Source organism: Tauraco erythrolophus, chromosome 23, assembly GCF_009769465.1.
Source record: "Tauraco erythrolophus isolate bTauEry1 chromosome 23, bTauEry1.pri, whole genome shotgun sequence".
NCBI classification, from domain to species: Eukaryota; Metazoa; Chordata; class Aves; order Musophagiformes; family Musophagidae; genus Tauraco; species Tauraco erythrolophus.
In genome coordinates, this window is record NC_141487.1 from 3,198,770 (window position 1) to 3,221,437 (window position 22,668).

General features: G+C 44.8%; 4 protein-coding genes across 4 annotated transcripts; all 4 read right to left on the bottom strand.

Moving 5' to 3' along the window:
- Positions 1-684: 684 nt before the first annotated feature.
- CFAP107 (cilia and flagella associated protein 107) lies at positions 685-5,116 on the bottom strand. Its single transcript, XM_009989503.2, is given in 5 exon segments — positions 685-755; positions 758-967; positions 1,896-2,073; positions 3,860-3,973; positions 4,964-5,116. Coding segments are annotated over 5 exon segments (714 nt in total). The 5' UTR covers positions 5,105-5,116.
- Positions 5,117-5,792: 676 nt separating this feature from the next.
- On the bottom strand, positions 5,793-9,864 carry LOC104381720 (arylacetamide deacetylase-like 4). Its single transcript, XM_086625645.1, has 4 exons — positions 9,697-9,864; positions 7,514-7,730; positions 7,257-7,320; positions 5,793-6,567 (listed from the first exon to the last, which is right to left on the bottom strand). Exons 1-4 carry the CDS (start codon positions 9,862-9,864, stop codon positions 5,793-5,795), a joined length of 1,224 nt encoding a protein of 407 aa, XP_086481771.1.
- A 3,414-nt stretch (positions 9,865-13,278) lies between these two features.
- On the bottom strand, positions 13,279-16,590 carry LOC104369840 (arylacetamide deacetylase-like 4). The gene is made up of 4 exons (XM_086625652.1): positions 16,414-16,590; positions 15,354-15,570; positions 14,984-15,047; positions 13,279-14,053 (listed from the first exon to the last, which is right to left on the bottom strand). The coding sequence occupies exons 1-4, from the start codon at positions 16,588-16,590 to the stop codon at positions 13,279-13,281; spliced, it is 1,233 nt and encodes a 410-aa protein (XP_086481778.1).
- Positions 16,591-17,788: 1,198 nt separating this feature from the next.
- On the bottom strand, positions 17,789-22,295 carry LOC104381114 (arylacetamide deacetylase-like 4). Its single transcript, XM_009988767.2, has 4 exons — positions 22,119-22,295; positions 19,794-20,010; positions 19,329-19,392; positions 17,789-18,563 (listed from the first exon to the last, which is right to left on the bottom strand). The coding sequence occupies exons 1-4, from the start codon at positions 22,293-22,295 to the stop codon at positions 17,789-17,791; spliced, it is 1,233 nt and encodes a 410-aa protein (XP_009987069.1).
- Between the last annotated feature and the right edge of the window lie 373 nt (positions 22,296-22,668).

Below are 22,668 nucleotides of genomic sequence, written 5' to 3' on the forward strand. Positions count from 1 at the left end.
AGAATTTGGACTTCTATCAGCACTTTTTATATTGATTGTTCACATATTTTCTCAACTAGTGAAGTATCAGGGGGGCTATCCAGCAGTATAAAGGCCACCTATAGCTATTTCTTCTAGGCTTGCTGTTTGCTAACGTAAGGTCAGCTAATGGAGTTCACTTTGCAGCTTATCTACTAAGTGCTATTCAGTATGTAAAGCCAAGGGCAATCAAGGTCTGCTTGCTTACTGCATTAGGAGAAACCTTGGTTCACCTTGTCCTTAGGTACGCAGCCTTTTCATATGTTTTACCTTATTCTTGGATGTTTCAGACACACTGTGGATAACACAAGTTTCTTTTCTACTCTTGGCTTTGAAGAAATGTATAGCAAGCTGTGTAAAAATGAAAAAACAGCTAAAGACAAAGAAATTAAGAGATTTATATCCTTTCAAGTTCAATCCCCTCTTCTGTTTGTTTTTTCTTTCTTACTGCAACTATTCATTGACTCGAAACCAACAGATGAAAGTTTTGTTTTCAGTGATTTAACATCTTCTGAAATATTCCGAGACATCTGCAGGAGTGTAAGCCAGCAACTCGTTCTAACTGGTAGGCAGCTCTCCACCTATATAACCTAATTCTCATTCCTTCTGCATGGAACAGATCACTCACGTACATGAGCAACAAGCTGTATTAAGTAGTACTTAAGATCACCCTAAGCAGTTTACACAGAGGCCTCTCACCAGTGGGCCAGTGGCTTGCAGATATTTCTGACCTCCTCGTAGTTCAGGATTCTGCTAAAGTTTTGGGGAAGATGTCCCTGATTGGAAAGGAGGTCATGAGTTTTAGCTGGTTGTCTCAGTTGACGAGTAGCAAAAGCAGAAATCAGCGGGCTTCCATAGGAAATGGTGTAGACACTGTTCATCACGCCATCTTCTTCCTTGTGCCATTTTTTCATCAGGTGCTCCAGAAGGCCATAGTTGGTGGGTGGTTCTGAAACAGGAAATCATTAAATATTAGAAACGATAGAATTAAATTTCTGGTTCTGGTGTTTCTACTCCACAGTTGTCAGAGGGAATATTTGTACTATTTTGGCAGCAGATTAAGGACAAAACAGATCTTTTTGTTCCCAGGGCATGTGTGTCTACCCTCTGGCTGGAAGGGAAAATCACTGTTAGATGTTGATAGGACAGCAGTAATGGTATAAATGTAAAGAGTCCTGATTATTCATAGTTTCTCTGGTAAAGTTAGCAGAGCTGTACATGTCACTTAAATTCAGGCACATAATAACACTCGTGAATACTCCTGCTAGTTGTATCTCACAGCTCTCCTTGTTTTCAGCTGGTGTCTTACATTATTGTATAGGGGGAAGAAATCTGTGCATTGACACTATCCTTCACTGCTTCCTGTGGTGATTAAGTATTCTTGTATGGATATCATTTCCACTTTATCAATCCAAAAAATTAGCTAGTGACTGGGCAAGAAAGTAGCCAACAGTCATCACAAGATCCGTTTTCAGAATTAAAACAGAAGGAGGTTCCTGGCTCTAAGTCTATATATTGACCACTGCACCATGTTGGGGTGGTCAGCTGGGGAGGGACTTTTTACAAGGGTGTGTAGTGACAGGACACGGGGCAATGGCTTTAAACTGAAAGGGGAGATTTCGATGGGATCTAAGGAAGAAATTTTTCACTCTGAGGGTGGTGAGGCACTGGCACAGGTTGTCCAGAGAAGCTGTGGCTGCTCCATCCCTGGAATTGTTCAAGGCCAGGTTGGATGAGGCTTTGGGCAACCTGGTGTAGTGGAAGGTGTCCCTGCCCATGGCAACAAGGTGATCTCGAAGGTCCTTTCCAACCCAAACCATTCTGTGATTCTATGATTCTATGTTCCATCTGATTGAATTAATAATGCCAAAAAATACCAAGAATGGGGAAATCTGGCTTCTGAGGAAACCAGGCAAGCTTGTGTCCATTCCAGCTGCGGAGGAGAGGCAGCACAGGGTTGTAACCGTGTCTATTGTATTTATCGTCGTACTCCGATACTAAATTTCGTCTTCGTGGTTCCTCGTGATGGGTGAAGAAGTGCTGCACTGGCAGGCCCTGAAATGAGATGTACAGGAAACCACGCTGCTTGTCTCTGTACGCAGCATTCAGGTGGCGTTTGAGTCAGACTGTGCTGCAAGCGATACCACAAAAGCGTGTCTGTGCTTATGTTACTCTTACTTATAATTTAATCCCTGAAAATAAAGGCATTTGCATTTCAAGTAAAGTAATACTGGATGAGGGAATTGAATGCACCCTCAGTAAATTTGCGGACGACACCAAGCTGGGAGGCTGTGTCGATCTGCTCGAGGGTAGGGAGGCCCTTCCGAGGGATTTGAACAGACTGGATCGTTGGGCTGAGGCCAATGGCATGAGCTTTAATAAGGCCAAGTGCAGAGTCCTTCACTTGGGGTATAAAAACCCCAAGCATCGCTATAGGCTCGGAGAAGAGTGGCTGGAGAGCTGCCTGGTGGAGAAGGACCTGGGTGTCTTGGTTGACTACCGGCTTGATATGAGCCAGCAGTGTGCCCAGGTTGCCAAAAAGGCCAATGGGATACTGGCGTGTATCAAGAATAGTGTGACCAGCAGGAGCAGGGAAGTGATCCTGCCCCTGTACTCGGCACTGGTCAGGCCGCACCTGGAATATTGTGCCCAGTTTTGGGCCCCTCGCTTTAAGAGAGATATTGAGCTCCTGGAGCGAGTCCAGAGAAGGGCGACCAAACTGGTCAAGGGGCTGGAAAATAAAACTTATGAGGAGCGGCTGAGGGAGTTGGGGCTGTTTAGCCTGGAGAAGAGGAGGCTGAGGGGAGACCTGATTACAGCCTACAAATACTTGAGAAGGGATGGTGGGGAGGTGGGGGAAGGGCTCTTTACATTAGTGATGGGTGATAGAACAAGAGGAAATGGGTATAAGCTTTGTCAGGGGAGATTCAGGTTGGATGTTAGGAAGTATTTCTTCTCTGAAAGGGTTGTCAGCCACTGGAACAGGCTGCCCAGGGAGGTGGTTGAGTCCCCATCCCTGGATGTGTTTAAGAATAGGGTGGATGATCTACTTGAGGATATGGTTTAATGGGGATTAGGGATGGTTGGACTCGATGATCTCTAAGGTCTTTTCCAACCTAGAAATCTATGAAATCTATGAAATATCCGGTTAAATTAAGCAACTACATCTGTATGTCATGAGATCTGATTATTCTGATTTCAACACATGCATCATGGATTTGCAGGTACATTTAAGAAGCCTGCAAATGAAAAGCTGATTGTCTTGTGCTGCTCAAGTGTTTCGCTGTGCACTAGCATTACATATACTACCTCTCAACTGTCTGTCAGGAAGGAATGATAGGAGTATTTGGGGATGGAGAGGCACCTTAGACAAAGGGACTTTCTATCAGATGATACTTCTGGGCAAAGTATTGTTGTGAAAGGTCTGGGACTCAGTGAAGCACAGTTCGTATCTATGAATCGGAGGTGTGCTGATGAAAATAATCCTCTTTTGCCAGCAAGCTCGTGTTATAGCCAACAGAATGTCCTGAAGACACAATACCCAGTCGTAGCTGGTAGTAACGTGCTGATTTTCTTCATGTGCCCAGGTCACCTTCCAGGGCAGAGACTGGGAAATGACGAGAGAGTACCAAGAAGTCTGTCTGCCTCTGAAAGGCATCCTCCTGTAATCAAACATACGAGGGAGCTCTGGACCCTGTGAACTGGCCACGGAGCTGCAGTGCCTTCTTTTGTGCATATAGTTGTTTAAGGATATAAAATATGATATAAGTATTAGTCAAAGATCATCGCTGTTTGGAGTGTTGGCACACACAGCCCTACATTTGAAATTTCTTTTACTTACCTCGAATTTTTCCATCATGATTCTCCTTATTGTTTGGTCTGGTTTGTGATCTGGGAAGCAAATGAAGTCTGTTCTGTATATGCTGCTGCCGAGTTCCCCAGTACCTTTTGTAAACTGGAGAGATACACAACACTCAGTATAGCTAAGTTAATCTGATAATTACAGAAGCTCTGTTCCAGTGCTGCTTTCTTCATCTATGCATTTAAAAAGCACTTATTTGGAAAGAAGTCTGGGCTATGCACTTTTTCTCAGATGGTAAAGTCAGCTGGTATAATCAGACTTCGTAAAATGCTGGGCTGATTCCTTGGTGTAAATATAAGATACTATACAGCCCTTGAAAAATTATTCATGGTTTGGTGTTGAATACTTTCACCTGCCATGTGAACTAACATCTGAAAAGGATGAATGAGCCTTTTTTTTTTTTCCTGTCCCTTTGTTCCTACTTCTGCCGCCACAAGCCATCTCTGCAATATAGTCCAGCATTTTGCTCCAGCCAAGAAAATAAAAATCTAAAGGAAGTAATTTTGGCACAGTCAGGAGGATTTGCCCTAACGGCTCCCATATTGAACCTAACTGGCATGTTTTGACAAAGTTAAATGTCTAATAAAATTTTGCTCAGCTCTTAAGCAGGGCATGCAATCTCTTGAGCAGCTCTGCTTGTTTATACAAGCAAACGAAACCAATACCCAAATTATTAAAAATCCTCTGATGCAAGTAATAAGAAGTATTAACTTAGAGAAGGGCTAGTGAAGCCTCTCTTGTATAACGCTGGCATGTATTGCTAAGTTGTGTACATTACTGTTGTAGAGTTGTGAGTTGTGTATCAGTCTGAATGATTGCCGTAAGAAGTGCTACAGCACTTTCAATTGGCTAACGTTGTGTCCGGTGTGAACCACGCAACAGAAGCCCTGCTCAGGCGTTGCTTCTCTCCTGTCTTAAAGAATGGCAGAAAATTAACAAAGCGAATGAGCGTATGCCAGGCAGGATGTTTATCCTTCCCCCTTTCGTCTACTCTTCTGAGATCAGCCTGGACTCCAGCGTACGACGGCAGCAGTACACTACCTCCAGAGCATTGGTGCTGACCCACTCTATTCCTGCTCTCACACGTCTTTCCTGATCTTCTTTCCTTTTCCTCTCTTCCAGCCAGTTTCCAATGAGAACTTCAGGAGAGTATTTGGGTTCGATTTTCCACCAATCCTGTCCATCTTTTTGTGATGCAGTCATATTTCTTTGTCTCACCAGCATGACCCTCCCTGGTTGTTGGATCTGTCCTTGGAGTTATGTGGGTGGAAGATTACTGAGTAGTCGAGTCCTAAAGTAGGGCAGAAAGGGACTCCCCTTCTGCCTGCCTGTCTGCTGAGAAACGTGGGTGATGTGTGCAACTCTTGGCCATAGAACCAGTTGTGTTCGCTATCGCTATGGTGACCGTTGTCCCAGTAACCACACTCTAGGCTGCATCATATTTACTGTTGAGCAAAACAGTGGCTCCTAACCCACTAAAGTCAGCTGTTTTTTTTTCCTCTAATAGACTTCAGAATCGGAGCAGAGAGTATGTCTCAAAACATCGTGATATAAGTGACATACTCCTCTATACCAGCACACCACACCACACATACCTGCACGACACACAGTTTCTCTTCATAGACAGACACATTTTATTTTAAACAAGTAGGACAAACCAGGATGTCCATTCAAAGTAACGTTCTTCTTTATTGACATAGCTAAAGATAAGGGCTTGCAGCATGGTACAAGCTTGTGCAAGGTTTGCATATTCCATGTCCCAACTAATAGCTGGAATGAGGTTCTGATGAGCCTTGTTTATCATTGTTAATGGCTGCCCTTGATTGACTACCCATCACCTGATATTAAATATCCTAAAAAGATATTTTCCTAGGCTGAGGCATGAACAGACTCGTGGAATCTAAGAATTTTACTACAAGCTTTTTAGGAAGTTAACCACGCTGTCCAATCCCCTTTTTCCAGCTGGAAAAGAGAAACCACAATAATCATATAGGCTTATGATTCCATGGAATCCATCCTCGAGGTGGTACCAGGTCACTCGAACACCGTTGTCCTCCAGTCTCTTCTTGTAAAGCAAACCATCATCCCTCAGCACATCGTACTCACAGGTCAGGATGAAAGACTCGGGCAGCTGGTGAACAATGGCATCTTCGGCCAACAGTGGGCACAGGTTGGGCTCACAGAACCTTTTCACTGTCTCATAAACTTCAGCTATAAAATCAGTGGGCCTAAGTGGCTTCACACCTCTGACCTTAAATTTTTCCGGGATGTGATCTGGGCTCACCCACTTCCTGTACTTCAGCTTCATATCTGGAGGGATATGAGAGCCCTCCAAGACCTCTTGCATGTGCAGTGCATCCCCATTTAGGTACTGCAAAGCAAAGAAAGCGGCACGTTCCCGAAATAAGAGAGGGACTCCTCGATTTTGATGGTAAGATGGTAAATTGAAGTCCAGTGCCTGAAGGCCTGGGTAGATCAAGATCTGAGCACGTAGTTTGGGGAAGTCTGATCTTTCTGCAAGGGTCTGGCTAACAGCAGCTGCCAGATTGCCCCCAGCACTGTCCCCACAGACAATGATACGGGCAGGATCCACCCCATAGCGCTCTGTATTCTTCATAAAGTGTATGGTGGCATTAAGACAGTCTTCGTACGCCGCAGGGTATTTGTGTTCAGGGGCTAAACGGTACCTAGTACACAAAAACACAGAAGTGTAAGAGAAGGAAACGTCACTAGTGTTAATCAGGAAACGGTATCCTGTGCTGTCGTCTAGCCCTCTCATTTTAGGATGTTTTTCCTCCAAGTCACGATACTCACTGCCCCCTGAGCAGGCATTCCTCAGTTAGTGATGGTGGAGAAGCCATAAACTGTGTATTCAATCACGAGGACTCAGTAAAGTAGGATTGTCTTCTAATTAAGAGTCTGACTGAAACTTTGTACATTTCTTAGTCATGCTGAAAACTCCTGTGTATTCTTGTCAGGACAGTTTAATTACTTTGTGCCTCTGCTTCCTATGTGTAAACTGCCAGTAGTACAGTGTGTCTCTTTTTTTCTATAAATCACCATTGTCTGGAGCATCTTACTACATGTTCATATGCTCAGCAGAAGGCAGACTTTTTTTACCTACGTTTTTGACTGGGTTTTATAGATTTTTCTTAGTGTGCCATATATTTCCGTTTGGGTCTTTTCTGAGTATAGCAGGGCATGAACAGCTAAGAGCTGTGACATTTCCCGTTATCATTGGTTGTCACTTTATGGACTTCACTGAATTCTATAGGAATTTCTCTGCAAAACAACATCTCCAAAGCCAGTGCAGCTCTTCTGTGGCACCACAGCAACAATAATCTCCAAACAATAGAACTGGGTAGGGTTCACTTACTGAACAGATACGACTACCGATTCACTTTCTCGGGATAGGTAGCGGCATACTTTTTCATAGGTATCTGAAAAAGAAATATTTTCATTAGTGCTTTGCTATTGCCCTAATCTTTGAGACAGATGTTCATTCCAGAAAGGCAAGTGTTTGTCTTCAGACTTCCTCCCAAATCACATACTGAAACCTCCCTTTATTTTAATTTTATAAAAAGATAAGAATGTTCTTTATACATTACTGTAATTCTTCAGGAAATATCTTACCAAGACTTCCAAATACCCAGCCTCCTCCATGAAAGAAGATGATGCCTCTCCTTTGCCCATCAGAGGTAGCTTTAGGCTGATAAACCCTCACGGGTACTTTGTTAAACTGCAGATCCTGGATAAAGAGCTTTGGATCCACCCCTAGTTTCCGTCCCTGTCGCACGTATCGGCCAAAAGTGATTTGACTGCAAAGTCCAGTCTTCTCCAAAATCTTCCCCTATTAAAAGTAAAAGAAATAAAGTCTTGAGTTAGTCAAGGTATTAAAACTCTGCACCGTACTTATATTGAACTGTATATGAGGGAAATTTTAAAGAAACACAGAGCTTACCAAAAAAAAACCCAAAACAAGTGGTAATGCTGTAAAATAGAAATACACTAAAAGAAGATATAACAGGACAAGAAGTTAGAATAACTCCTGAGGACTGTTCATAGAGGATGCTAACGGCTACACAAGCATCTCCCAAATACTCTCAAAATGGCTTCCTGCACACTAACTACTGATAGGAGGGTCCATTCTAATAGCTTGGTTAGCCCTTGGTTTTGGCCTTAAACCAGTGGAAAACAGTGAGGAAAAGCAATTCCACGGTTGTTTTTCTTGATAGGAAGGCCCAGTCCTAAGAATTCAGAGATCCCAGGACAGAGTCAGAAAACAGTATTTAAATTTGCCTAGATTAGTTTTACCAAAAACGAGAAGTTCTACCTTTTATCATACCAGCTGGAATCTGAAGAATCAGATTGAAAAATCTAGGCTTCACATACAGCAACCTGACCCCTCTTGTCTGATAAAAATAAAGTGGTCTGATTCAAGAAAAACAATTTCCCCAAGCTCTCCCATTCTACAGACTGTAAAAAATTTCCTTCCATCACTCAAATCCAGTGCCATTCTAATATTGTGGCTGAAATTTTATATAGGCCATCCGAACTAGCCATCTTGGAGTATACATTTTACTTGTCAGTATTGTCCTGCACACCTTTGTGCTTATTCTTGTTTCATTGATACTTGGTAACAACAATGAAATGTCATATATAGAAGCAGCAATAAAAGCTTTAATATTAATAAAAGCATACATTAATATTCCTGAATTAGACCACGGAACTCAGTGAATTTGCAAATCTGAAGTGCCGAGTTGTGTTGTGCAAGTTAGTTACTGCTTTTTATTTGCACCACAGATTTACGGAGCAAAATAAGCAGCTTCCTTCCCCAATGCTCTTGCAATGATCTTGCAAGCCGGAATATAAATCTGATGTAGCAAGTGAACAAACAAGAAGCTGGGAACCAAATTAATTAATGGAATCAAACAAATAAACCGTTACAGTTCATACTAAACAAGATCCCAGTTTTAAATGCCCAATGAGAGTCTGTCTTTATCCATTCCCTTGTTGTCACCTGCCAGTGGGATTGAGGGGAGCTGGGGAGCTTTGGCAGTAAATTTCAAGAGGATGTAAACGGTGTAAGAAACAGCGTGGAGGAAAACAAAGTCCGTGTGATAGCAAAGGCGATGCTGTGGCTAAAGGAGTGAAGGAGAAAACTGAAGATTTAAAGAAATTGGAAGATGGAGCAAGTGGCAGAGGAAGAGAGCAGGAGAGCTGTAATGCCGTTACGCAATGCCGTAGCAGGGAGCCCAGGGATTAAGGAAAGCAGCCCTAACCGGATTTGGTGCCATAAATGTCAGCCGTGGCGGGAGCACTTGAAGGGCTGTAGTTTTCCTTGTGCAAGATGACTTCGCCTGGAGCTGAGGGCAGTTATCAGACAAAACACCAGCTCAGCTCCCAACTCCAGCCTGAAATCACCACCGCCGTTTGGCAATCTCCGCTAACGCGCCCTGGCACGCCGCTCCTCCACGCCAAACGGGCTCTGCCCCTGCTACCAGCCCCGTCCCGGCGGAGGGCGCTGCCCCGCAGCGCTCCCCACGATGCGGAGCCGCGGGCATCACACGAGGGGCCCTGCGGGTCCTAATCCACGCTCCTTTTTTTTCTCCTTTTCCAGCCTCCCAGCGCAGGCCGTGGCTTGTCCGGGCGGCGCCGGGTGTCGTGCAGCCGGCGGGCGGGCGGCTGCGGGGTGGGACCGCGGCCCGGGCGGCTGCGGCGGAGGGCGGACCTGCGAAACCCCCGTACCCCCCGGCTCGGGCGGAAACACTCCCCCGCTCCCCGAAACCTCCCGCGCGGCGCAGGGCGCGACTCACCAGGGCAGCCGTGCCCAGCAGGACGGCCAGGACCAGGCGCAGCTTGGCGGGCTGGTTCACGCCGGGCGGGATGTCGTAGCTGGGGAGGCCCAGGAGGACCGTGGCCAGCGCCAGCGCCAGCGCCGCCAGGGGCAGGAGCAGCAGCAGCAGCGCGGGCAGCAGCCCCATGGCCCGGCGGCGGCTCCGCGGGGCTCCCCGGCCCGCGGCGGGGCCCGGTAGCGGCCGCCCGCCCCCCGCTCCGCGCCGCGCCCGCGGCCCGGGCCGGCGGCGTCACGGGCCGTTTGTGACAGCGCCGCAAAGCCGCCGCCGGGGTCATGGTGCGGGCGGCCAGCGGGCCCCGGGGGGCGGCCGCGCCGCCGGCGTGAGGCGCGGTGTAATCTCGGTTCAAGGAGGCAGTGCCTGACCTGGGCCAGCGGCGTCGGGGCCGCTCGGGAAGGCGCTGGGGAGAGCCCGGCGTTGGGGCTGGAACTGCCCTTGCAAAAGAGCCGGAAAATCTGCAGCGCCAGGGGGTTGCAGGGCACCTGCGTTCCTGATGGAGTCATCTTCACATCGCCGCGAGTATGTCGTTTGTCCTTAAATGTAGGGATTCCTTGTCCAACGGCAGCCTGCAGGAAGAGAAAAGAAGGGCTGCCTTTGCACTCTGAAATCTCAATGGAAGACATGGTAAAAATTTCTGATTTCCTTAGTCTTGGCATTTTTTTTTTTCCCCTTAGGATTTTAATTTCCTCAGTCTTAGTATTTTGAGTAAACTCACTACTGTTTTTCCTTGCTTTCATCAGCAGGGTGTAACAAAGCATCATATCAAGGAATATACTGCCTTGTCCTGTGGACAATGGAGAAACTTTACAGCACAAATTCTAAAAAATAACACTAGGGAACCACTCTCTGAAAGAACATGAAAACATTTCGGTTTGTATTTTCTCTTTAACCTAAACCTTCCAGTATACACAGACAGTTTAAGTAAACCACAGAGACTAGGAGGAAAAGGAGCAAGGGTTAGGCAAGCAGAGCAAAAGGTGTGGAGCTGGATGTAGTCTGTTACTGGCATTTTACTTTCCTGTTAAGTTTGGCCTAAAAAAGAAGGTATGTGTTAAGTGGAAAGGGAGTGAGACAGGTTGCAGCAAGGCCAAAGAAGTGGGGCTGAAGTGACGCAGAAAGGGAAAATGAGCACAGAAAGGGAAAGTACTGTCAGAATAGTAAATGGAACTACCCGTGCCAGAGGTACCTGTTTGCGTTGCTTCTGCAGCATGTCTTCTGGACAGTTCCTCACTGCAGCATCTTTCAGGCCATCCTGTTGAAGGGTCCCTGCTCGGTCCTTTTGGGATCCTCCAGGAGTGTCTCTGCAATGCTGGACCGAAGAGCAGGGTGGCCTTTCAGCAGTCCCGCAAGCCATGTGTCTTAACGTGAACCGTGCACCAGGCTTCTGCAGAGTTGAAACTTGTGAGCAGCCAGAGCTTGCAGTCTGCCGCTGCTCTGCACCATGCTGCTTTAAAGTATCTGTGTCTTGAGGTCTGCGTGCGAGGGCTTGTAGCAAGCACAAGATGTCTTGACTTGGTAGAAAGTACAGCAAAAACGAGAAACTCCATGTTGTAGAAACTGTCATTGCTGAACAGAGAGATCGCTTCCCTCTTTCTGGTAAAGTCACAGAAAATAAGATGAAATAAGTAAGCGTCCCAGCAGCGGCCTTTCTCCACACAACCACGTCTGCTTTCCTTGCCACACCAGCCCATACTCCTGTGTCCCCTCCCTTTTCCCTGCCGAGCCCAGGTGGGTCCATACCAAGCAATCTATAGCCTCCATCTCACTCTGGGAGGCTTGCGCCTAGTCTTTATCATCTCTGTGGGCTTCTGCCAACATAAGGATGGCAAATGATGTGCTGTGTAGTTAGAAACCAGTCGCCATTCCTCTTCAGAAATGAAACACTGGGTGTGTTTGCTGCTGGTGTATATAAATGGCGGTGCAGCATCCATTTGGGGCTGAGTTTGACCCCGTCCTTTTGCTTGGGGATTTTATATTTAATTTTTAAATAGAATTGTTCTGTAGCAAATGCTGACTGGGCACCTCTCTCGCACAGGGAGACGGCACTGGAGTAGCCAGTATATATAGGGGTCCTTTTGCAGATGAAAACTTCAAGCTGAAACACTCTGCTCCTGGGCTACTCTCTGTGGTGAGTAGAACATCAGGACACTGAGACCAAAAAGCTTTTGGTACTTTCTCTGTGCCTTTTCCTAAGCCTATAAATTATTTGCTAGACAGCAAGTCTCCACCGTTGGATCACAAGGTTGAAAGACTGCTTTGGAACTACTCGTCAGAAGGCTACTCATGGGTTAATGTGTCGAGTAATGCAAAAGTCCTGATCCTGCACCATCCTTTCTTTTTTACCTGTTGGAGTGCAGGGGCAGGCTTGCTCTCAGCAGCTTTCAGAGCAGCTTGATTTTGTACAGTAGCAAGCGGCGCTGTTTTTTCTTCCCTGATACTGTTACCGAACACTGACCTCAGCAAGGATGAAGCAGAAAGACTGGGGAGTTTGAAAGCCCCAGCAGCGTTGCCATGGTGCCTTTTATAACACACGCTTCCTGTTCAACATTGTCGGAAAAACTGCAACCATTGCATGTTGTCTGGTGGGAACAATACTCTGACTTTTGCAATAGAAAGCAAGTGGAGCCAGTGCTTCCGTGTTGCCACCCACAACTGCTCCTTCCCTAGCTCTTCCAGCTGCCCTGCCCTTACGACCATGTGCTTTGGGCATTCACCGTTTGGGTTGGTTATTCATCCATCCAGTTTCAAAACGTGGCCCAAAAAGAGGTGTCACGACACAGGGAAGCAAACAGTGTGCTGTAGTGCCACTACATAAATCCGTGTGCCAGTGCGGAAGGGACAGATGAGCGAAGGCATCCCTCTCTTCTCCAGTGTCAGAGAGGACTGAGCTTTCGGCAGTTTTCAGATACTAATTCTATGAAACCACATCTGCTGGTGACCTTTCCCTCCTCTTACATGGGAGGAATCACACAGGCAAGGGCAGGGCTATGAACATGTGGCCAACATCCACATTTTTCAAGGGCCCAAGGGAAATAACTTGGTGGACAGGAATGCTGGGTTCCCCTGGACCTTCCCTTGGAGGAATACAGTGGAGACCTTCTTGGATCTGTCTGAGCTGCTGTGAGGTGAAAACATAGGGGCTGGAGGCAAAGAGGAGATAAAATCATGCTTTGGAGCTTATCAAATGGACATCACAAAGATTCTGACTGTAATTCACAGGAGTTATTTGACCCAAATCATTCCACAGACATTATTTACATAGAAGTAAATCATCCCGTAATTAAATACAAGCAATCAGTCAGATGCTGATTTGAAGGAAAAGGGATTGAAACACAACATGTGGAAAATATTAAAACTGTAAAGGAGGAAGATAGTCTCACAAGGATAAAGACCAGTGTTCAGACAGTATTTGAAGTTCATGAATATCAAAGCTGGTATTTTACATATCAAAGGATATCACATTTTTGATGACAAATACTACCTGAGATTTGAAAGCCTAAACAGAGACATTAGTGGGAGAAGCATAAAGGAGGAAGGTTGTTGCTACAGGCCTTTTATGAATTTAACAATTCTGTCCAATCCTCTTTTCCCAGCTGGAAATGATAAACCACAATAATCAAATAAACCTACGATTCCATGGAATCCATCTTCGAGGTGGCACCAGGTCACTCGAACACCGTTGTCCTCCAGTCTCTTCTTGTAAAGCAAACCATCATCCCTCAGCACATCGTACTCACAGGTCAGGATGAAAGACTCGGGCAGCTGGTGAACAATGGCATCTTCGGCCAACAGCGGGCACAGGTTGGGCTCACAGAACCTTTTAACTTTCTCAAAAACTTCAGCCTTGAATTCATGAGAGTTGTGTGGTTTGTAGCCTCTGACCTTAAATTTTTCGGGGATGTGATCTGGGCTCACCCACTTCCTGTACTTCAGCTTCATATCTGGAGGGATATGAGAGCCCTCCAAAACCTCTTGCATATGCAGTGCATCCCCGTTTAGGTACTGCAAAGCAAAGAAAGCGGCACGTTCTCGAAATAAGGGAGGGACTGCCCGATTCTGCTGATAGGATGGTAGATTGAAGTCCAGTGCCTGAAGGCCTGGGTAGATCAAGATTTGAGCACGTAGTTTGGGGAGGTCTGATCTTTCTGCGAGTGTCTGGCTAACAGCAGCTGCTAGATTGCCCCCAGCACTGTCCCCACAGACAATGATACGGGCAGGATCCACCCCATAGCGCTCTGTATTCTTCAAGAAGTGTATGGTGGCATTAAGACAGTCTTCGTGCGCAGCAGGGTATTTGTGTTCAGGGGCTAAACGGTACCTAGTACACAAAAGGAGACAACAAAAGTGCGAGAAGGTAATATTAGTATTAAATGAGTTGCTGAAAGTGCTGGTTCCTGCAACCAGCAATACAGAAAGAGACAACAAAAGTAAAAGGAGGAAATGTCATAACAGTAAATACAAATTTCCTACAGCACCTTGGCTTTCCCTGTGTTGTTTGGAGTACTTTTCCTTGAGTCAAAAAAAAAAAAAGGTGTCATTCTCTGCTAAAAAGCTATTTGTCCAGCAAGTTATCACAGATAAATGATAGCCAGTAGGATGAAGTTGCAAGGATGTAGCACAGTTGGGATCTTCTTCTCCAGAACAGCACTAATCAGAACTGATACAAGATCATTGATCAGAATGATGCAAGTTCATTTTACTCTTCTGATGTAGACTGCATCTGGCTGGTGGATGAAGTAATTTAATCAGTCAGCACCTCACTTTACTTAGGATATTTCCTCTTCAGAGTTATTTTATTCTATTTTCTTTTTGTTTACTTAAATAACTGGATCAGAGTTCTATTTTCTGTATTATTAGTATTACAATATATTAATAGTCAATTCTTACTGTCAGAAAACTCCTTGACGTTTACAGGGTGATTCCTGATTAATCAGATCACTGAATCACCACGTTCCCAGTTTGTTTATCAGTCAGTTCTCAACACATAAGAAAACTCTTGTGGAAAGCGTTCCTTCTTTCTGTGCAGTGGTGTGAGATATCTGGTCCTTTCTTTGGGGTCTGTTTGCTCTCTCCCTGCATTAGCAGACTGCCAGGGGGGACGAAATGCAAACAGTCCCCTTGGAATCCTGTTTGACCACCTGGGATCCTGGGGAAGTGTTTTACTGAGTGTTCCCACAAGACACGCACCACTGTGGCGGTGAGAAAAGAAGCAAGGCGACTTCCATAGGGTGTCACTGACATAACTCACCCGACGGACACAACCACCGACTCGCTTTCTCTGGCGATGTAACTGCAGATGTTTTCATGGGAATCTGCAAAAAGTTGGGGGGGTGTTAGCTGTCGTTAGGGTTTTCCAGACGCAACAGCCAAGGAAGGCAGAAGCCGCCTTTTCCCGCCCTCCCGCGTCCCTCCCGGCCCTCACGCGCCACCTCACGTCCCCTCGTCCCTCTCTCCCTCAGCCCCGCCGCCCCTCAAGGCAGGCGGCCGCGGTTCTCCGGCCGAAGGCGACTCCAGACCTTCTGCCAGGTTTCGGGGCAGAATGACTCCCTCCCGCCTCCAGAAAAGAACAGCGGCAGCGCACGGGGCGGGGAGGGCGGCGACGACCCGGCCCGCCGTACCGATGCTGCAGTACAACCAGCCGCCGCCGTGGAAGAAGATGGCGCCGGGGCGCAGGCCGGCAGGTGGCGCGCGGGGCCGGTAGACCCGCACCGGCACCCGCTCGAACCGCGCGTCCTCCTGCGAGAGCCGCGGGTCCGGCCGCAGCTTCAGCGCGGAGTGCGCGTAGCGGGTGAAGGCGATCTCGCTGCACACCCCCAGCTTTTCCAAAATCTTCCCCTGTTCGAAGAGAGGGAGGAGAGCCCGGCTGAGCGGGAGAGGAGAAAAACACGGGCAGGTCGCCGTGAGCGAGCGCCTGCGCCCGCCTTCCCCCGGCCGCCGCGGGGCCTGAGGGGGCACCCGAGCGTCGTGCCGGCGGGGCTCAGCCTGCTCCGGAGCCGCTCGCCTTGAGCGGCCGCTCCGCCGCGGGCCTCACCAGAAAGCGGGCACAGGAGAAGATGGAGCCGTGGCGGCCCCCGCGGGGCTCCGCGCCCGGGCGAGCGGGGTTGCTCTGACGCCGTGCGCCTCAGCAGGTAGGCCCACGCGTCCGCCTCACGCTCTGTCAGGCAAGATGGCTTAGGGGAGAAAAAAAGATGTTTCCTTCCCAGCGCCACCAAGTCCCACGGTTTCAAACCAGCCTTATAACCCAGGCGCCGTTCCTCAGAGGCTTCCTGTGAGTCTCTGGTTTTATCTGCTCAAGAAGCACCTGGCCTCCTGTCAGCGTTACTGGAAAGCCCCAAGAATGGCGTGAAAACGTCATCTGCGCTTAGCTAAAATAGAAATCAAAGCAATCTCGCTTCTTATAAATAATTAATTTTAAAAACTTAATTAAGGAAGCTCAGCTGATGAAGCTTAGGCTTATGGTTGGCTTCGTTCCTGTGTAATAGGGAAAACCTGACTGAAACTATCTGAGGTCCAACAGAAATGATTTACTAAGGTTGTCCTCTAAAGTCAGCCCCCAAAAAGGAAAGCCTTCATTTAAGTCTTAATGCAGCTAGCAGGATTCTGGTATTTACACATATAACCTTACAAAAATAACACGTAAGCCACATTTCTGACAGAAATCGTGACAGAGTTACTCACCATAACAGATGTACCAATCATAGCAGCAAGGACAATTCGAAGCTTTCTAGGATGATTCACTCCAGGAGGGATGCTGAAATTGGAGTACTCAGATCTAATTGTTCTCATAACTGGTAGTATGAATGAAGCAGTAAAAATCACCAGCAGTATCACTGGAAGTATATAAAAAAAAGCCATTTCACTTCACCAAAGGTGAGGTGTCTCTACACCTGTCTTTGATTTAGCTTTCTCAGATAACGGTAAACCTCAGAGCAGTCCAAGTTACATCAGATCTCTTAGGTGCCGCACACTTTAAAGTCCTTGGAAATGTTGTGCAGGGTGCCAGCACGCATCACATTGGAGAAGAGTCAGAGGACAGTGTGTTTAATTTCCTGTTTAGTTTCGTGTTAATTGTGGGGACTGATAAAGGCTTGATATTCTCCATGGTATTCTTGGATTGCGGATTATATGAATGACTGAGATAGCAGTTAAGTACTGAGTGAATTTCTAGTTTATGACAGATTGCTATTTACAAGGAGAGTCAAATCATGTGGAGATTAAATTGTCTCTTGCATCTGATCTGCAGCCACAACGTATTGCTTCCTGTATTGTGGACGTTCTTCAAGTGGTTTGGAATGTGTAGTTTTAACAAGGATATTTAGAAAAGAAAATGGGAAATAACATGAGGGGAAAAAAAGCTAACTAATGTGCACTCTACAAAAGTAAATGCAACAATCTTATTTTGTTGTTCTAATATTTAAGCACAGGTACATGTTCTTCAGCATGCTATATATCTAGTATATATAATAGATATATGTTTGATAAACATAGGAAAACACTTAGAGCATTTCCTCCATTGTAATTTAAACAAAGCTGTTAACCAGGTATCTCTGTTGGGGATAGTTGCAGTTTTAACTTCATTTTTTCTAGTCTAAAATACCAGTTACCTAGCCCATTGAAATTTTCTGCAAGTGAATGACTGGGAATCTTAGACTGAGATGCTACGTGTAGCATATAGCACAGGCACTGCAATATAGCATTTCTCCTTTGCCAAAACACCCTCAGCCTTCTTCTAGGAAAAATGGAGTCATAGATCATTATTGAATAAAGTGGGTCAGACCAGGTGTTAATTTAAAATTTTATTACATCTTTAATATCTACTGAGAGAGTCGCAAGTGTCTAGTCCAAATAGATCAAAATAACCAGACTGCACATGGACTACTTCAAACAGCACTAAAAGAAACTTTCATAGCTTTCTTGAGATATCTTTTTCAGTGGTCACACTGACATAATTGCTCATTAACAAATTGTGCTATCTAAACTTCTTAGATGGAATTTAGAAGCATAAAAACTCACAGAAAATGGGCAGTTCTTACATAAGGAAAGGAAACTGTTTCTATAAGCTTTTTAGAAAGTTCACAATATTGTCAAGACCTCTTTTTCCAGATGAAAATGATGACCAGTCGCTACTAAATAAATTTACGATTCCATGGAATCCATCCTCGAGGTGGCACCAGGTCACTCGAACACCATTGTCCTCCAGTCTCTTCTTGTAAAGCAAACCATCATCCCTCAGCACATCGTACTCACAGGTCAGGATGAAAGACTCGGGCAGCTGGTGAACAATGGCATCTTCGGCCAACAGCGGGCACAGGTTGGGCTCACAGAACCTTTTCACTGTCTCATAAATTTCGGTTGTACAGTCAAGTAGCACATGTGGTTTGTAGCCTCTGACCTTAAATTTTTCCGGGATGTGATCTGGGCTCACCCACTTCCTATAATTTAATTTAATATCTATAGGAATATGGGAACCCTCCAAGACCTCTTCCAGATTTAATGCATTCCCATTTAGGTACTGTAGCACGTAGAAAGCGGCACGTTCTCGAAATAAGGGAGGGACTGCCCGATTCTGCTGATAGGATGGTAAACTGAAGTCCAGTGCCTGAAGGCCTGGGTAGATCAAGATCTGAGCACGTAGTTTGGGGAGGTCTGATCTACCTGCAAGGGTCTGGCTAACAGCAGCTGCTAGATTGCCCCCAGCACTGTCCCCACAGACAATGATACGGGCAGGATCCACCCCATAGCGCTCTGTATTCTTCAAGAAGTGTATGGTGGCATTAAGACAGTCTTCGTGCGCAGCAGGGTATTTGTGTTCAGGGGCTAAACGGTACCTAGTACACAAAAGGAGACAACAAAAGTGCGAGAAGGTAATATTAGTATTAAATGAGTTGCTGAAAGTGCTGGTTCCTGCAACCAGCAATACCCTGATTACCTCAGAATTTTCTCTTTCTCCACGGGTTGATCATAATTAAGCTATGGCTAATTGGACCAGGTGGTGCAGTTAACTTATTTGGATATCATCTGCTGTTTAGGACGTTTCTCAGGTTGTTAACAACACAGGAGTACTCAGCTGCTGACTGTATCTAGGTTTTACTGACAGGCAATTAGTCATTTTGTGCTTTTGCTTTCTGTGGGTCAGGTACAAATGACAATACTTCTGGTTTATGGCTTCGTTGCAGTGCATAATGACAAATAGTCATGTCAGTATGTTGATGATGATATTAGCTTGTCATTCACATAGTACTTCTGTAAGCATCAAGCAGAGTTTCCTTGAATAAGGATTAAATAGAATATATGGCTTACTCTCTGTTTACTATCAGGTTTGAGTTTGGAATTTGAAAACATTGATTCAAAACTTCGTTTTCCAGCTAGGTATCCCAAAGCATTATTTGCGATGGAACCAAACAGTGAGAACTTAGCCTGAGTCAGTCTTCAGTGGCTGTAAATGAGAGCAGAGTGAGTTTTAAATCACGTGCTTGACAAGTCCCACAGAAACATTTCTCTGAGAACGGTTGTTGCTATGATCAGGGAAGCTGTAAAGTGATATTTACTCTATCGGAAATAATCTCTAAAAATCAGCATGAGGAAAGACTCACCCAACAGATACAACCACTGATTCACTTTCTCTGGCAATAGAGCGGCACAGCTTTTCATGGGTCTCTGAAAGAAACATATTTGGCAGAGTTTGGGTTTGGTTTGGTTTGTTCTAGGGTATTTTTTGCCAGAGTACTAACGTTGTCTATTGCAAAAGTCAAAGAATTCCAAGAAGAAAATACTCTCTACTTTTCTCTGCCGCTTCCTGCGTAGCTCCTCTGATCTTTTGTGCCCCCTCATCTTCTTATTTAGGTATTTGCTTACTGTAATTTTTCTCCTCATATCCCATTGTCCTCGTCTTTAAGAAAAATCACATAGTGCACAGTAGATGTTTTCTTTTGACAGCAAGACTTCAGAGTCTGTGGTTATACTCTAACTTTGTAGATGCTACAGATCAAGCAACAATCAACTTTACCATAGATACTTTTTTAACTAAGTTATAATACTTTTTCTGGTAAATATCTTACCAAGACTTCCAAATACCCATCCTCCTCCATGGAAAAACATAACTCCTCTCCTTTGGCTGGCAGGTGGAACCTTAGGCTGATAAATCCTTACAGGCACGTTCTCAAACAACAGGTCCTTGATGAAGAGCTTTGGGTCCGCTCCTAGAGTCTTTCTACCTTGCACGTACCGGACAAAGCCAACCTGACTGCAGATGCCAATATTTTCCAAAATCTTCCCCTGTTCGAAGGCAAAGAGAATAGGGAGTTCACTCAAGAGTTTCTGTATTTTCCAAAGTAAAGGAACTGTGTGGGCAGTATACTCATGATTTCTAAGTCGCGTATTTTAGGGCAATCATAAAATATTTGACTAGTTGTACAGATATAGTACAATTGAACAAGTAACAATAGCATCATGAGAGGGCACATGAACAGCAGTGTTCACTGAAGAACACACAGCACTAACACAGCCTGGTGGAATATGTCCCTTTGCTTTGTCCTCTACCTAACATTGAAAACGAGTTTGGTTTTCCCTGGTTGTTCTGTCCTTGCCCCTCAGAAGATGTGAAATCATAGCAAAAGATGATATTTCTGGTGGAGATTTTCATGATATGGACACTTGCCTGAAGTAAAGTTGAGAATATATTTGATAATTGCTTTTGATTTGTCTTGGAAGTCTTCATTGATGTGCACAGTGCACTGGCAAGAAGATCCTGAGATATTCAGTAGGCCTAAACTTCTGTTCTTTCTCTGTGCCGTAGTGATATTCATGACAGGCGTCAGAAGATGAAAAGAATACAAATGAGAACTACTGGTCCAACATAACTTTGCAAAAATAGAAAAAAGTCATAACCTCTGTTTTGAAATACATTCAGTCCTTGTGAAGATTTGGCTCAAGCTCTTAATGTTCACAATTTTATTACAAATTTTTCTCATTGGACTGTCACATTTGTATGAATTGTCAGTACAGTGTTATGACTCAATATATTTATGTATGAAAGACCTTTTCTTCAGTGACTCCGGCTATTTATAATGTTCTACCTGCCTGATTTTGAGGCTGAAAAAACGAATACATTTTGCAACATACAGATTTTAGTTCATTATAGAAACTAGTCTTAGTGTCTCTGTATACAAACATGATAAAATGATTTATTCTGTTGTATTTGCTATTTTCCAAACAGAAATGAAACAACCACAAAGAATATTGTCACCTTTACATTCAACTTGTTTGGTTTCTTTCATCCTTTGTTGTTTACATTGCAGCATACAGTTCTGGTTAATGGTGCTAATGAGTGGTGTATAGGTGATACAGAGAGAACTGGCTTTTCCAGCTGCTGAAGTGAAGTAATCTCTTTCTAATTACAACTTGTGTGCAGCCAAAGCATGAGCATATATATCCAGAATTCTTTACTATGGTCCACTATAATCTAGAATATTTCTGACAAGATATTTTTGTTTTAACTTTTTTTTCATTGTAATTAGTTTATCCCTCTTGGAGGTGTTTAAGTAATTTATTAAATACATGCACAACTTCTGCTATGTCACGTACTTCTAACACCTTCCATCATCACAGCATCTATGCATCTATCATTACATGGAAACACTCCTGATTCAGTGTGATCCTTTGTCAGCAGAGACCACCAGAAATCGAGTGCTAGTAAGAGCTTCAGCTCTTGTGGACTTATTAGCTTCCTGCTTTTTCACAGGCCAGTTCACCTGAAGAAGTTGAACTGGCCAGAACTCGTTCCCATCAGAGGAGCTTGCTTAGTTGCTGCGGGAGCTATAAATACATGTTCAGGGGAGATGCAATTCCTTCAGCTCCTCTTGGGCAACATTACATAATTTTGTCACTTCTGTGACAAAAGCTCCCCCTTCCCAAAACCAATTCTGAAATGTTCAATTTCTAATTTTATCTTCAAAATAAGTACATAACTCCCGATCCCAAGAAAAGCTTGAAAGCATGACCCTAAGACATTTGATATATTCTCAACCTAGAGTGGTTGAGAATATAAATGATCCAACATGTATAAGTGTGTTCTGAATCAAATTACTGCTAGGTTAGCACAATTCTTTGTAGAAGCACAGTCAGACTTTCAAATGCTTGTGTTAGGAAGCATTTACACACTGCCTAACGTAAGAGTTAGACAGGACTGTAATAATGCAGTGGTGGGTAAAAAATCTGGTAAAGGTTTCTTTAGCAAAACTGAGCTTCTAAATACAACATGCAGCATGATAGCTATGCCTGCTTTCCTCTGAAAATTAATTCAAAGTGAGGTTCTAACATTGCGTTAAGTTTAAAATCTACAAGTTCACCGTTCTTCCCCCAGAAATCACACCAAGTTAACTTACCACCACAGCTCTGCATATTAAAATTACGTGAATGATTCGGAGCTTTACAGGCTGATTCACTCCAGGAGGAATTTCTGAGTTGGAGAAATCAAAATTAATTGCCCCCATGACCAGCAATATAAATCCGGCAACAAAAACTGCTAAGAATAACACCAGCAGTGTGTAAACAACTGCCATTTTGCTGAGCAGCAAAGTGATCTGAAATGTCTTTGATCTGACTTTCCCAGATGTCTTTGGCTTGTTACTTCCTGATTCTTTGCTGGTCATAAGGTTGCTCTCGTAAAAACCTTTCTCCTCCCTTTTGCAAACACATTAGTAGGTAGCTTTCCCTCTCCCGCTCTCTCTCTTTCCCCTCCCTTTATTTCACAAAAGATAAGTTGGTCACAGTCCTGAATTCATTAAAAGATCTATGCCAGGATCATTTCTGATTTTTTACAAGAAACCAGTCCTTAGCTGGGAGAAGAATGCTATGAATAAACTGCATTAATATTGAATTAATTAGAGGTGGAAAACGGACACAGGGCATTTGTGTACTTTGAGTTTGTGATGC

Bases quoted from the DNA above. Each gene is read 5' to 3' on its own strand.
- LOC104369840 (XM_086625652.1), bottom strand. From the start codon at position 16,590: ATGGCTTTTTTTTATATACTTCCAGTGATACTGCTGGTGATTTTTACT. The intron at 15,048-15,353 runs GTACGGCGGGCC...AACTTTTTGCAG, and splicing joins CTGGTTGTACTGCAGCATCG to ATTCCCATGAAAACATCTGC. The intron at 14,054-14,983 runs GTGAGTTATGTC...TTTGTGTACTAG, and splicing joins TCGGTGGTTGTGTCCGTCGG to GTACCGTTTAGCCCCTGAAC.
- LOC104381114 (XM_009988767.2), bottom strand. From the start codon at position 22,295: ATGGCAGTTGTTTACACACTGCTGGTGTTATTCTTAGCAGTTTTTGTT. The intron at 20,011-22,118 runs GTAAGTTAACTT...GCCTTCGAACAG, and splicing joins TAATATGCAGAGCTGTGGTG to GGGAAGATTTTGGAAAATAT. The intron at 18,564-19,328 runs GTGAGTCTTTCC...TTTGTGTACTAG, and splicing joins TCAGTGGTTGTATCTGTTGG to GTACCGTTTAGCCCCTGAAC.
- LOC104381720 (XM_086625645.1), bottom strand. From the start codon at position 9,864: ATGGGGCTGCTGCCCGCGCTGCTGCTGCTGCTCCTGCCCCTGGCGGCG. The intron at 7,731-9,696 runs GTGAGTCGCGCC...TACTTTTAATAG, and splicing joins TGCTGGGCACGGCTGCCCTG to GGGAAGATTTTGGAGAAGAC. The intron at 7,321-7,513 runs GTAAGATATTTC...TTTCTTTTTCAG, and splicing joins CTGGGTATTTGGAAGTCTTG to ATACCTATGAAAAAGTATGC.